This window comes from Falco punctatus, assembly GCF_963210335.1.
Source record: "Falco punctatus genome assembly, chromosome: 7".
In the NCBI taxonomy this organism is placed as follows: Eukaryota; Metazoa; Chordata; class Aves; order Falconiformes; family Falconidae; genus Falco; species Falco punctatus.
Window position 1 is genome coordinate 8,181,053 of NC_137587.1, and position 12,429 is coordinate 8,193,481.

Below are 12,429 nucleotides of genomic sequence, written 5' to 3' on the forward strand. Positions count from 1 at the left end.
TTTCTGGTGAAGAGCAGCGTGGGCTGGGCCAGGATGAGCCCAGATTGGGCTCCTGCTGCCACAGCCACTGGCACTCACCACATCCTTGTTGTCGGCGTCCAGGGGGCTGCTCTCCGATGGGGACTTCTCCTTCTCGCTCTGCTCTCCGTAGAAAAGCGATGTCAGACTTTGAGTGAGGGGAGCAGCGGAGAGGTGAGGCAGGAGAGAAGCAGCAGACAGGAGAGGATGAGTACCCTCGGAGAAGCTTCTCCTAGGGCAGCAGCCCAGCACTGGGGCTGGACCAGTGACTACTGCTGGGCTCAATGCAGGGGCTGCATCTTGCTGCCACCATGCCAACAAGTTCCCACAGCTTCTCTGTGGCCCTGGCCCGTGGCAGGGTGGCTCATGGAGAATTGACCAGGACAAGTGACTACTGAACCAGTTTTTCTCTATTCCCCTGGTTTCAGCCCTCTCAAATGGCATTACAGTAGAAAGGAACATCATGAGAGCTTGCATTTTAGTCTCAATTGCCCCCTTGACCTCCCCGGTGAAGGCAAACATCACCTGTCCTTTGCCAGACTCGGCTGCAGAGCCCAAGGCCCAGAGGAGCTGGAGAGAGAAGGCAGCAGGAGGGGGCCTTTTACAGAGTTTGCTCCTGGGGGCTGCCCGGCCTTGCAGAGACCCCTCCTGTGTGCACCTGCCTCCACAAAGAAAGATGCTCTGCTGTCCAGGGCAAGCTGTGCTCTGGCAGGCAGGCATCTGCGGGCGGCACAGCCCGCCTGGAATTCTGGTCTGGGCTCTACTTTCACCAGGACACCGGTATTTTTTGTATATTTATGGTCTATTTAGGATTCTGCACCTAGCCCAAAGGATGAGCCAGGCAAGCTGCCTTGGTGACATGAGGAACAGTGTTATTGCTGTGTCTCCCTCTGCCTCTGCCACTCGCTGGCCCTGCTCATCCCAAGGGGGAGGGGCAGCAGCTCTGTCCCCACTCAAAAGCAGCTCTTGGATCTCTGACCTTCCCAGGACGGTGCCCTCCCTGGCACCGAGAGCACCGTCATCAGAGGGAATCAAAGCTGGCCTGGGCTTTCCCTCTCCCTGTGGTGAATGGTGCCTGTGCCTCCATGGGCAAGTGCAGCCAGAGCATTCCCGGTGGGGAGGAAGGGCAGGAACATCTGCTGAGCTTCTCCATGGGCCACCCCACAGTATCAGCCCTCGTGCCAGCCCTTTTGGAGAGGCTGGAGCCACCACCCACCCACAATGGCCCCGCATCCTCCTTACCTATCATTGTCCATCAGCAGTGCCAGGCGCCCATAGTCCCAAGCCGCTTTCCGAAGGCAGGAAAAGACCAGGAGGAGAAGCTGGAAGAAGAACCAAGAGGAGAGGTGAAGGGCTTTGCCACAGGGTCTTTTGCTATTGGGTCTCTTCACATTGCTCCTTTCTGTTTTCTAACTCATGAGCCCAAGCTCATGCCACTCTTGCCTCAGGCCAAACTGCTCCTGCTCCATGATCTTGCCACTGCTGCCCACCGTGACACGGGCAAAGCTCTTGGTTCCCTGCACTCACCTCCATTCCCCCAACCAGCCAGGTGCACACGCAGGCTGTGCTCACGTGTGGCTGTCAGCACACCCATAACACCCCCCAGCCCGTGCCACCACAGCGGGGGGGCTGCGGTGCCTGGAGACACGGCACCCTCCTGGCCCGCTCACCAGCCAGAGGATGAAGTTGATGGCGAGCACGGTGGGCACACCGCCAAACGGCAGCCCTTCCAGGACAGTGCTGCGGGAGCGGGCGCTGAAGCATTGCTCCTCCGTGCTGTTCACCAGGGCATCCAAGAAGCTGAGCACATCCAGCGAGGTGGGGCTGGCACTGTCAGGCACCGGCTCCACCGAGTACACACTCTCCATCAGTGCCGTCGTGGGGCCTCACTCTGCAACACAGGGGAAGGGGTGCGGATGGAGAAGGCTTTGCTTGAAAAGGGGCTGAGGCTCTGCCTGGTCCTCCAGCAAGGTCTGAGGAGCTCACTAAGGGCAAGGAGGGGAGAGGACTGGCTGGTGACCTTGGAGCTTCCCCAGTCCCAGTCTCTCCCAAGGAGGGGCTGTGGGACACAGGGCAGGGGGTGTTGCTGAGGAAACCTCACAGCTACCTCATACCCTCTCCCCACCCCATTAAACCCCATGCTATTTGGTTGTCTCTGTCATACCTGAGACAGGTCTCTCACCACCTCTGCCCCTCAGTTCTGGAAGCTGGGTTCAGTCATGGCCACCCTGGTGCGGTCAGCAGGCAGGAACGAGGAGCCAAAGCATTTGCTTGAGTTTCTGAGAATAAAAGCAGTGATGATGTTAACAACCGGGCCGCTGGGGCTGTGCTTGCTTTGCTCCCCACAGCCAGACATCTACTCTGTGTGGAACATCCCTAAGCCCTCCCTTCCCCTCCAGCATCACGATCTGTGTGACTCAGGAGTTGCGGTACCTCCCTTTCACCTTTCCACCAGAGCATAATTGCTTCTTCTAAGATACCTTGATGTCTTCAGAAGAAGCAGCTTCTCAAAACCCTAAATGCCAGACTTCCCCCCACCTCCCCAGGAGGTGATACTGCAGGCTATAGTCCTCACTGGTAGGAAACACTTAAAGCCCATTAATAGCCAAGACTGCAGCTTGTTTCCAAAACCTTTCCTACAGCCACGCTTTAGAGGTAGGAGAGGATGCCTGGGACTCCTGGGAACAAGCACCCTCCAGCAGCCAGCATGGCTGTTACTCATGGGCATGCCACAGACCTGCATGCCAAGGTGGTGCGTGAACGGCTGCTGCACTCACCAGAAGGACAGGAGGAGAAGGAACCAGCACAGCAAATGCTAACACACACAGGGTGGGGACAACAGGGCCAGAGTCTCTTCTTCTTGTGTGCCTGCCATGTCTCCATGCTTTGGAACCCCCACCAGCACCCTCAGCCAGCTGCTCCTGGTGTTTGGAGACCTGAATGGCCTTCAGAGGAGGACAGCTATGACTATGGTGGGACCAAACATGTTCCCAGGGTAAGAGGCACCCTGGGACAGTGGGGGTCTTCAGGGTCCTCTCACGACGGTCCATTAATAGGTTGTTGGGAGGTTTTCAAAATAGCAGCCAGGTTGGGTCCCTAGTACCTCTTCCAAAAAGGTCCCAAGTTAGGATGTCTAGTACTTCTTAGGTAGATAAATCCAGAGGGCTGGAGACCCTGCTTAGGGGAAGACTAAGGTTACCTGGGGGGGAACAGACAGACAAAACAGCATCGTCTTTGGAGGCCTTGAGCAACCAAATATAATTTTGAAGTTGGCCGGGTCCTGAGCAAGGGCTTTTATCAGATGACCTCCCTCCAAGGGGGCCCTTCCAGCCACAGTTATTCTACATCCTTATTCACAGGGACTTGTGCTCCTGACCAGAACATCATCTGGCCTGCCTGAAGTTTGTAAGGAGTTACATGGGTGCCTTGCCCTGCAGACATGCTGACCACGGTATACAAAGGCCACGTGAAACCTCAGCATGCTTATTAACATGTACTCCTGTATTCAAGCCTTGGGGCATTTATTCCTCTCCCTCCTTTTTATCTATATTCCAGCCACAAATGGGACCCCGCTGCAGCCCCTGCAGTCACCCAGTGACAGCTGATCCCTGCTGCAGGACGCTCACAGCCCACACGGACAGGGCAGAGGAAGAGGAGCAGAAGCCACGGTCTGATTAAGCAGTGGAGGAGGACGCAAAGACAGCCAGCACCTCCAGCGACCTGGAGATGCAGTGTTTATGGCAGGTTTTCCCATCAAGACCAAACAGGATCAACTCTTCTTCAACACCAAAGGAAACCTGATGGAGAGGTCCCTGGGGAGAACAGAGAGAGCACGCACAAAATGCCTTGGCTTAGAAAGGGGCTCTTCCTGAGCTCTGCAGAGATTTCCTTTTGTTGGGAAACATTTACTTCTGCTGTGTCAGTGTGACAGATGGGAGCCTACAGCAGCACGTGGTTTTATGTGCACTGCTGTAGCCTCAGCCTCTCTCCCTCAGACCATGCAGCTTCTTGCTTGAGGAGATTAGTCCTGACCGAAAGCTCCTGGGGAGCCCAGACGACACCCCCACCCCACAACTGGGCAGAGCAGGTAGGACAGGGGTGCAGCGGCAGGAGCTCACACAGGTTACACGCCTGCAACACTGACTCTCTCCGACCTCCTTGTCCAGAGAAAGGAAAGACTGAGGAAAAGGAAGGTTTTCAAACACAGAGTTGACAAAAGAAAAGAAAAAAAAGAAAAAAAGAAAAAAAAAAGGGCTCAGGTAGCCTGACAAATGCAATCACATGGACACCGGGGATTCCCAAGAGATTCTCAACCCAAGCTCTCAAGGGGGTTGAAGAACTAAAGAACCACTCTTGGTGCCTGCAGCTTCCAAATTAAACACAGAGAGATGGTGACTTGCTATTTTCTTCATTTATGAAGCATAAATTCCAGCCCAAAGACAAATCTCCACTGAAAGCCAAAGAGTGGCTGGGATGCTTGGACTAAGGCTACGAGCCCAGCAGAGCCTGAGGCTCACCTGAATCCAGAGTTAGGCTGGTGCCTGGCTACCGGCATAGATGCTTTGAAGGAATGTCAGAAGTTGCTGAGCTACAGGCATCAAGATTCCCAGGACACGCAAACCCATAGCAGTCCCTCTTACTGTGCCTATGGTGCGGTGTCACCTGGAGGGGTATGGGCTTCAGTGTCTGGTCTGCTACAGACCTGCACACGTTGCCTACAATGTCTTCCATTCTCCTTGGAGGTCTCTAGCCACAGTCGTATTGATCTGGCTAGTCCACAGCATCTCCAGACAGAAACATCATCGCCCAAGCTGTGACAGCTGACCATTGGCGTGACTCCCAAAAGAATTGCCAGGTCACCTGAGATACGCTGATACTGCTCCAAAGGGTATCCCGGTAGACTTGGGGCTGAAGTACCATCCCTGCAGCCAGGTGTGAAGTGAGGGATGGGCTGGCAAAATCTCCCTGCAGTGCCCTCAGTCATGGCCTGCCTCCCAGCCAGGGTTGGGAATCCTGTCCTTTGACGCCCGGCATGGCCTCATTGGGACAACAACCCCTGAAAAGGGAACTCCAGCAAGGGGAGACCCATGAGAAATGAGTGGGCTACTCTGGCAAGCAGCAGCTGTTTGCCCTGGCCGGCCTGCCTCCTGCTTGCTGTCAGGCAGCTATGAAACCACCTGGACCACTGGGACCTCTGGCTGGGGTCAGCCCTTCCTATAGAGATGCTTTCAATCTGTTCTCCCCATGTGCACGGCTCCCTCCCTCCTCTCCTCCTGCAAGCAGCAGAGCCATCGCCATCTGGCATTTTCAGCTGCTAAATAATTCACCGCCTTTTTGTTAACAAGGAGAGTGTGCCTCTGACCAAGGGAGCTGTTGGACCTTCAGTAAATTAACAAGCAGACTCTTAGCAACCTCTGAGTCCCTTCTCCACCACCACCACTCCACTGCCCAGCAATAAGATCCTGCAGCTTGTTTCTAGGCACTGTCTTCACACTCGTAGGAGGAACATCCTGCCAGAGGATGGCTGAGTGATGGGGGTTTTCACAGGGATCAGCACAGGTTGTCTTTCCGTATCAAGTCCTTGCTGCTGTGCCCTTCTCCCAGTAGCAGATATTTTGCTCCCAGTGGGTGGCCAAAATCAATGGGATAGCTCCTGGAGATGATGCTAGCATCTCCTGCTCCAAGCTGTCTGGCCCACAAGCCTCCCAAATGCCACCCAGCCCAATTGGTTCCTGTCTCTCCACCCAGCATTGCTGTTTCATTGCCAGAGTCCTATTGCACAGAGAAAATTCAGGAACAGAACACACATGAAGCCACTGGTCCAGCTTTGTACCCTCTCTTGGGCACCTCCATCTCCATTGCCCCAAGGAATCATCACATCATGCTCAGGCCCGCAATGAAGCCCTTGCAGCATATCACAGATCCTCTGAAGCTAACCCCATGCTTGTTCTTCTGCCTTTTCCCTGCTCCTTTCACACCCAGACACCCACAGAAACCCACCTCCAAATACCCAGACCAGTCCTTTTCTAGATGGTTTATTCCAGATAATCTCACCTTTTATGGTGCTGCTCCTAGAAAAGCTCATGCGAATTATATAGCTGCAGTGTTACCATTAAAATAACCACTGGAAACAACCAGCTAAAAGTCAGTCTTGTAAATGTTCTAGGAACAGCACATGAAGCAGAAACCTCGAGAGAAGACTTCTGCTCAAGCACACCAGGAGTGAACTCAGACCTGTAGGACACGTTCAACCTCCCTCCAACTGGAGGAGATACCTAACTTGGTATACGGAGTGAGAGATCACATGGACACCCTAGGTGAGACTTAAAGTCACTGTTAAAACACCTAAGCTACATTTTCACACGAGATGTGTGAGATTATTGCAATAATGCTGAAGTCTCTGGTGGCAGCACTCTGTGATCGTACCTTAAAGGTCCAAACAAACCCCACAGCAACACCAGACCAACTCCTGTTCCCAGTTACGCCCCCGTCATTGTGCTACTTCTGATCTTTAAGGGCCAGAGAAGGAAATACTGTTGTGAATAACAGAGCTGGGTGGGTACCTTCACCTCCAGAAGTTGCTGGGAGAGCTTCCCACTAGCTGTGTATGAGGCAGTGCCTCCAGATGCCAACTACAAACAGGCATCCTTTAGAGCAGCCGCTGTCCTAGAGGAGTGACAGCAACAGGCACGTCAAGAAACACAGGACAGGGTTGCAGCTGGGGAAATGAAGCAATAACACAGAGGCAGAAATCGCAATATAGGGTCTACCCAGTCTAGGACTTACTTAGAGGAAAGATGCTAAAAATGGGCCAGAAAACATGTAGAGCAGTAGAGAAAGGCAATCCTTCTTTCTCCTCTTCATGATGGCTGTGAACGGACAGTGAATGTATGAGATTTGCCATTGAAAGTGATTTGCTGAATAATTTCTATGAAGCATTTCCAGAGTGTAGGGTTTGCCTTGAATATTCAGTGCCCTGTTTATTTTGTTGATACGCCGGCATATGCTTCTCCTCTCCAGTTGGGTGGGCACTAATCCAGAGAATCAGCTTTCCAATTAAAAATAAGGCATGCCTTTTATGCGAATGCAATTTTTCAGAATTTGTCTTTCCCTTGAAGCACCCCTGCCAGCAAACTCATTTGCTAGGGGATTCACAGACAGCTGGAGTAGCAAAACACCAAAACAAAGTCTTGGGAGCACTCAGATGACTAAGCCAGGCTTCTCAGCATGCCTGCGCTCAGCCAGCCTCAGCATCCTGCTCCGGCAGGGAGGGCATTACTCATTTCAGCTGGCAGGTGGGCAGCTGGGGCACAGGGCTGGTGGTGGAGCTGTCTGTGGCCACACAAAGCCAGCAGAAAAGCCAGGCTAAGGAGCCTGCCCGTGTCTCCTAGAAAGCAAGCATCCCCGCTACCTGACTGCCTCTGCATCCTTCCTCCTTCACGAGGAGATGCAGCCAGGCTGCGAGAGGGGAAAGTGAGGACCACCGTAATGGGAAGAGGAGGTTCATGCCCTGACGTGCCCAGACTGGGTAGGGAGACAAACCTCCAGCATCCCGCCTTGCAGGACTGCAGTGACTGACCTTGTGGGACTGCAGTGATGGGGAGGTCAGGAAATCTGAGCCACTGCCACTGACTCAGCAAGGCTAACAAACAACCTCAGGCTGGGAAAACGCTCATCAACACCCTGTGTTGAGTTCAACGCACACACCAGCAGAGGCAGTTTTGGCACCAAAGGGCATGGTGACCTCTCCATCCCTGTCGCTCGGTGCTCAGGAGAACAGACATGCCACAGGTCACATCCAGCCCCAAGGGGGACAAGCACAGAAGGGATGGGACCACAGACATGACCCTCCAAAACCCTGCAGGGGTCCAAAGCAATCCTCCTCTGGCTTTCCCTCTGCCCTTCCCTCTTAGTCATGACCTCCAGGTTCAAGAAGCAAAGGGAGGGTCAGGCTGCTTGTGGCCTGTGGAGTGAGCAGGCGTGGGGCAGCAGCATCCCTGGGCAGGGCTCTTTGCACCACCTCCTTCAGCATCTTCAGGGCAGGCGCCTGACTGCACAGCAGTGCCTACCTCCCCAGGGCTGAGACCCAAAGACCCACACAGAGTGGAACCAGGCCCCAGGAACACCGCGGAGCCAAGGCACTGGATGCAGAGACACAGGTAGCATAAACACAGACACTGGTGTGAACGCTGTGCCCACACCCCGCTAAGGCCACGGCACAGACAACCCTCCACAGAAGTCCCCGTCCCATCACCAATAGGACCACAGCTGCCTCACACAGGGGACACACCAGCCTGTCCCATCAGCCTGCTGGAAACCAGAAGCATCTTCCAAACAAGGAGAACCACACCATATGCAGCAACCTGGCTTCCTCACCAGTAAGCTCTAGCAATGCTCTCCCACCAAGGGGTATGAGTACCCACCAGGCTCCCTAGCAGCTGGAGTGGGGGACAGCGGGCCCATGAGCCCACCCAGGCTCTGGGGATGCAAACCCCATGGCAATCCCCTTCCCGTCGGTGGTGAGCCCGCCTTTGGCACTGCTGCTCCAGTTCCCAATGTTTTGTGTGTGTCCCCAGCCCTCTGGGAGCTCTCTGCAGAAAGGGACAGCAAAGGCCCAGGAATTCACCACAAGGGACCACATGGGCAGCAGGATGAGGGCAAAGGCATCTGCTCCTGGGACAGAAAACATGCGTCCTCCCTGCTTTCCTCTCCCCACCCACCACTCCCAACCTGCCCTGCCAACAGGACCAGCTAAACAACGTAATCCAGTAACCCACGTTTCGGGGAGCCAAGCAGGTTTTTCTGCTCTCAGGAGCAGCGGGTTGCCACCACCTTCGGGAAACCCTGCACAGGGTCACTCTGCCCCAGGGCTCACCTGAAACCAATACGGCATTTGAGAGCAAAACCCTGCCATGTCCCCTTGGGGTGGCTGCTGCGTTGCCCCCAGCTCCCTGCCCTCCCCTTCTTCCCTGGCACTGCCGTGCGGACCCAGGGTGGCCATATTTTGGCCCTGGGGCAGACTAAACTCCAAGGGTTTTGAATGAGAAAGCATCCCAACACCTGGCCTCCAGCAAGGCTCTCTGCAGACAATGTTTGTGGCCTTCCTCTGCGGTACAGCAGCCATCTGTATGAGCCCCTTCTCCCAGGGGGGTGCTGTGAACCAAGCAGGGCAGCACCGACTCGCTGTATCACTCCTTGGAGCGAGAATAAAGCCAAACCTCAGGCAACCAAGAGCAAATGGTGCTTATGGTGAGACCTACAGCTGGGGAGGTGTGCTTGGGACGGCGCGTGGGAGACACCATACACAGAGCAGCTCTTCTCCAGCACCTCCTCCATGCACATGCAGTCCAGCGGCTGCTGGAGCCAGCGCATGGTAATTGGGAAGGAAGAACCGGAGCAGGGTTTATTTGTTCCAACCCCAGCCCTTTTTGCCACCAGCTCCAACTTCTGTTTGGTTTATATTTCAATCTCCTGCTGTGCACACAGTGTGCTTAGCCCCCCACACCCTTGGCGTGCATAGCATCAAGCAAACAGAAGCTAATTGGGCTGCAGTCTCCGCAGGGCAGGGGCACATCGCTCGTTCTGCGTGGTGCACCCTTGTCCTCTGGTAACACTTAAATCAACACCCCTCGGCACAAAGGGTTACCCGTGCCAGGCTCAGCACACGCACAGGGCAGGGAGCCACTGGGCTACTGGTGGGCGATGGCTGGGAACAGGGAGCCAGGAAAGGGGGCTTATAATAAAGGTGGGGACAGATATTTTAACAGGGCCTGTAGTGACAGGACAAGGGGTACCGGTTTTAAACCAAAAGAGGGTGGATTCAGACTAGATATGAGACACAAAAATTTTATGATGAGGGTGGTGAAAGACTGGCACAGAATGCCCAGAAAGGTGGCAGATGCCCCATCACTGGCAACATTCAAGGTCAGGCTGGACGGGGCTCTGAGCAGCCAGATCTTGTTGAAGATGTCCCTGCTCATGCCAGGGGGACTGGATTAGCTGACCTTTAAAGGTCCCTTCCAACCCAAACTGTTCTGTGATTCTATGAAAAAGCTGGGGCTGACTGTGAGGGACAGAGACCCAGGTTCCTCACAAGTGGGAAAGGGGTAGGGAGCCATCCCAGGGCTTCCAGTTAACATGCACGTGCATTCAGGAAAACAGGAAAGAACCCCCCTGGTACCACTAGGTCCCCGATCCAAGCTGGGATGCTGAATGCCGTTCACAGTCCCCAGAGCAACCCCTGTGCTTGCAATTAGTTAATGATGCTATGCATAGAGCAGGACAACTCCCAGCCCCCGCTGCCTGCATGACTGAGGGCCACCCCAGCAGCTGGCCCTAGGGAAGTGCTCGAGCTTCCCGCAGAGGGTACCCCTGGTTGCTTACCACCTGCCAGCTCCGAGGCCAGGGCATGCTGTGCCCACACACAGCCAGTCTGGCAGCAGAAGCCCCCATTTGGCATTGAAGGCCAAGGCAGGCATCTTTCAGGGAGGCTGCAGCAGCGGTGGGACATCAGGCAGATTGCCTCTTCCTCCATCCAGGTAACTGTGCTCAAACAGAGGAGGATTTTAAGGCCTGTGTGAAGGGAAAGCGCCACCTCCGCTGGGAAAAACATTCCCTCGTGGGAACCTGTATGGAAACCAGGAGCCACAGTCGGGAGCTAGTCCAGAGCTGTCACTGTGGGTCACGGGCATCTTTCACGGTGCCACAAGGTGCCAGAAGCACGGTGGTACCTGGAGATGGGGCGAAAGGTAGGATGGAGATCGGGGAAAAGGCAGCTCTTTCCTCCCCGAGGCCCTTCTGCTGTTTGCAGAGGAGGAAGCTGTGGGAGGTGGAGAGTGGGAAGTTTATCTGCTGCCTTTTATAAAGCCACCTGCTGCAGAGAGACTGACAGCCCCGAGTGCAGCCAGCACAGCTACAGCCCTCACCAGTGAGCGGAGGGAACATCACCCCAGGGCAGAGGGAAGATGACTGGCAAGGAGAGGACTTGGGCTGTGCATGAGGGGGACGCAGACGGGGAAGCCCAATACCACACTGCTTGGACCAGGCAGCTCCAGTGGCTTTGCATCCCGGTGTCCTGGCCCAGCTGGGATGGTGTGGCACACTTGGATATTGCAGGGACATCACCACGGAGCTGGTGGAGAATGCAGGCACATTTCAAGTCCCCTGCATGGTTGCCCTCGGCTTCTGAACTCCTCCAGCCGTCCTCCCAGCTGATGCCCACAAGCCTGTGTGTGATGGGCGGCAAGCGCAGGCGCGTGGCTGGCTAGCAGGGATATGGCACCCACGCTGCTGGGCCCAGCTCCGCTCCACTCCAGCTGCTGCTGCCTGATAGGGACCTGGGGGCACCCTGCTGCTGAGCACCCTCATCCCACAGCCTCCCAGGGGCCAGTATAAGATGGGCAGCATCACGCTTGTCCCATTGATCCCCTTCTCGGGCCACCCATGCACCCCCTTCCACACTGCTCTGGGGGAGCCCTTGGCACCTGGCTGCTGCCAGCCCCCCTGCTCTACGCTCCTCCCCAGCTTCAAGCAGCCGCAACATTCCCTGCAGCTGGTTCTGCTGGAGCAAAGAAACGCTCCTGCCCTGCCCAGCTCCCCTCTCTGCCAGCACAAAACCTTCTTTCCTGAAAGCAGTGAGTTTCTACACTATATATATATGTACACACCACACACACAAATAAAACATGATTTTAGAGCATCTGCAGAGCTAGAACATTTCTACCACCTGTGCTGGGTGCCAGGAGCAGAGCGAGGTTTTGGCTGCAGCAGGAACCACCAAGCACACCCCTTACCAATCCTGGCCCTGACCAGGCTTTCTTCCCACCTCTGCCCAGCTTCCAAGCAGCTTTGGGTAACACCAGACAACTGGAATGAATCACACTGCCCTGGGAGCGTGGGAGCTGGCAGCTCAGCCAAGGCTCCGGCACTGGCAGGTTGCACAAGCGGGGGTGGCCCCAGCAGCCGCGGAGTTAGCCACATCCAGCCGTGCCAGGGGGGCTAGCGCTCAGCATACCTGTTTGAGTCAATAGTGCACCAAAGGGCAGGGGAAGCCTTTGATGGTGTGAGCACAGGGGACTGCAACCAGAGGACAAGGAGGAGAGAAGGTGCTCCCCAAGGCCTGGCTTGGCCACCTCCATCCCCTGGGGACCCACCAAATCACCACCTATCCCCACCCTGGGTGTGCAAGCCAATTTGAAAAGCAGGAGGGAAGTGACTGAACCTGTCTCATAGTCTCAACAGCAGATTGAGCTGCTTTTACCTGGGCTGTGGGCCAACCACCTGCCCGCCGCCCCCCCCCCCCCCAAATCCTGCCCCTGTGCAGGGCCAGCTCTGCGCTGCTTTTCATTGGGGCACCAAAGGGAGCATGCAGTTGGTCCCCCCCCAGGTTGCAGGGGTACACATCCAGCTGCC

The 12,429-nt window shown here is 55.4% G+C and overlaps 1 protein-coding gene across 7 annotated transcripts in view; it reads right to left on the reverse strand.

Moving 5' to 3' along the window:
- The window catches only part of TMEM63C (transmembrane protein 63C), a 42,263-nt gene that overhangs the window by 13,219 nt on the left and 16,615 nt on the right, over positions 1-12,429 (reverse strand). For 4 of the 7 annotated variants that reach the window (XM_080394379.1, XM_080394377.1, XM_080394375.1 and 1 more), the window contains exons 2-5: positions 2,183-2,297; positions 1,689-1,909; positions 1,261-1,340; positions 79-166 (exon numbers count right to left, since the gene is read on the reverse strand). In XM_080394379.1, the coding sequence (XP_080250505.1) occupies positions 79-166; positions 1,261-1,340; positions 1,689-1,886 (366 nt within the window). In that variant the 5' untranslated portion in view covers positions 1,887-1,909; positions 2,183-2,297. Of the gene's footprint in view, positions 1-78; positions 167-1,260; positions 1,341-1,688; positions 1,910-2,182; positions 2,298-2,795; positions 3,604-12,429 lie in introns of those variants that run through there. The other 3 variants (XM_080394381.1, XM_080394380.1, XM_080394378.1) reach the window with 2 other exon arrangements.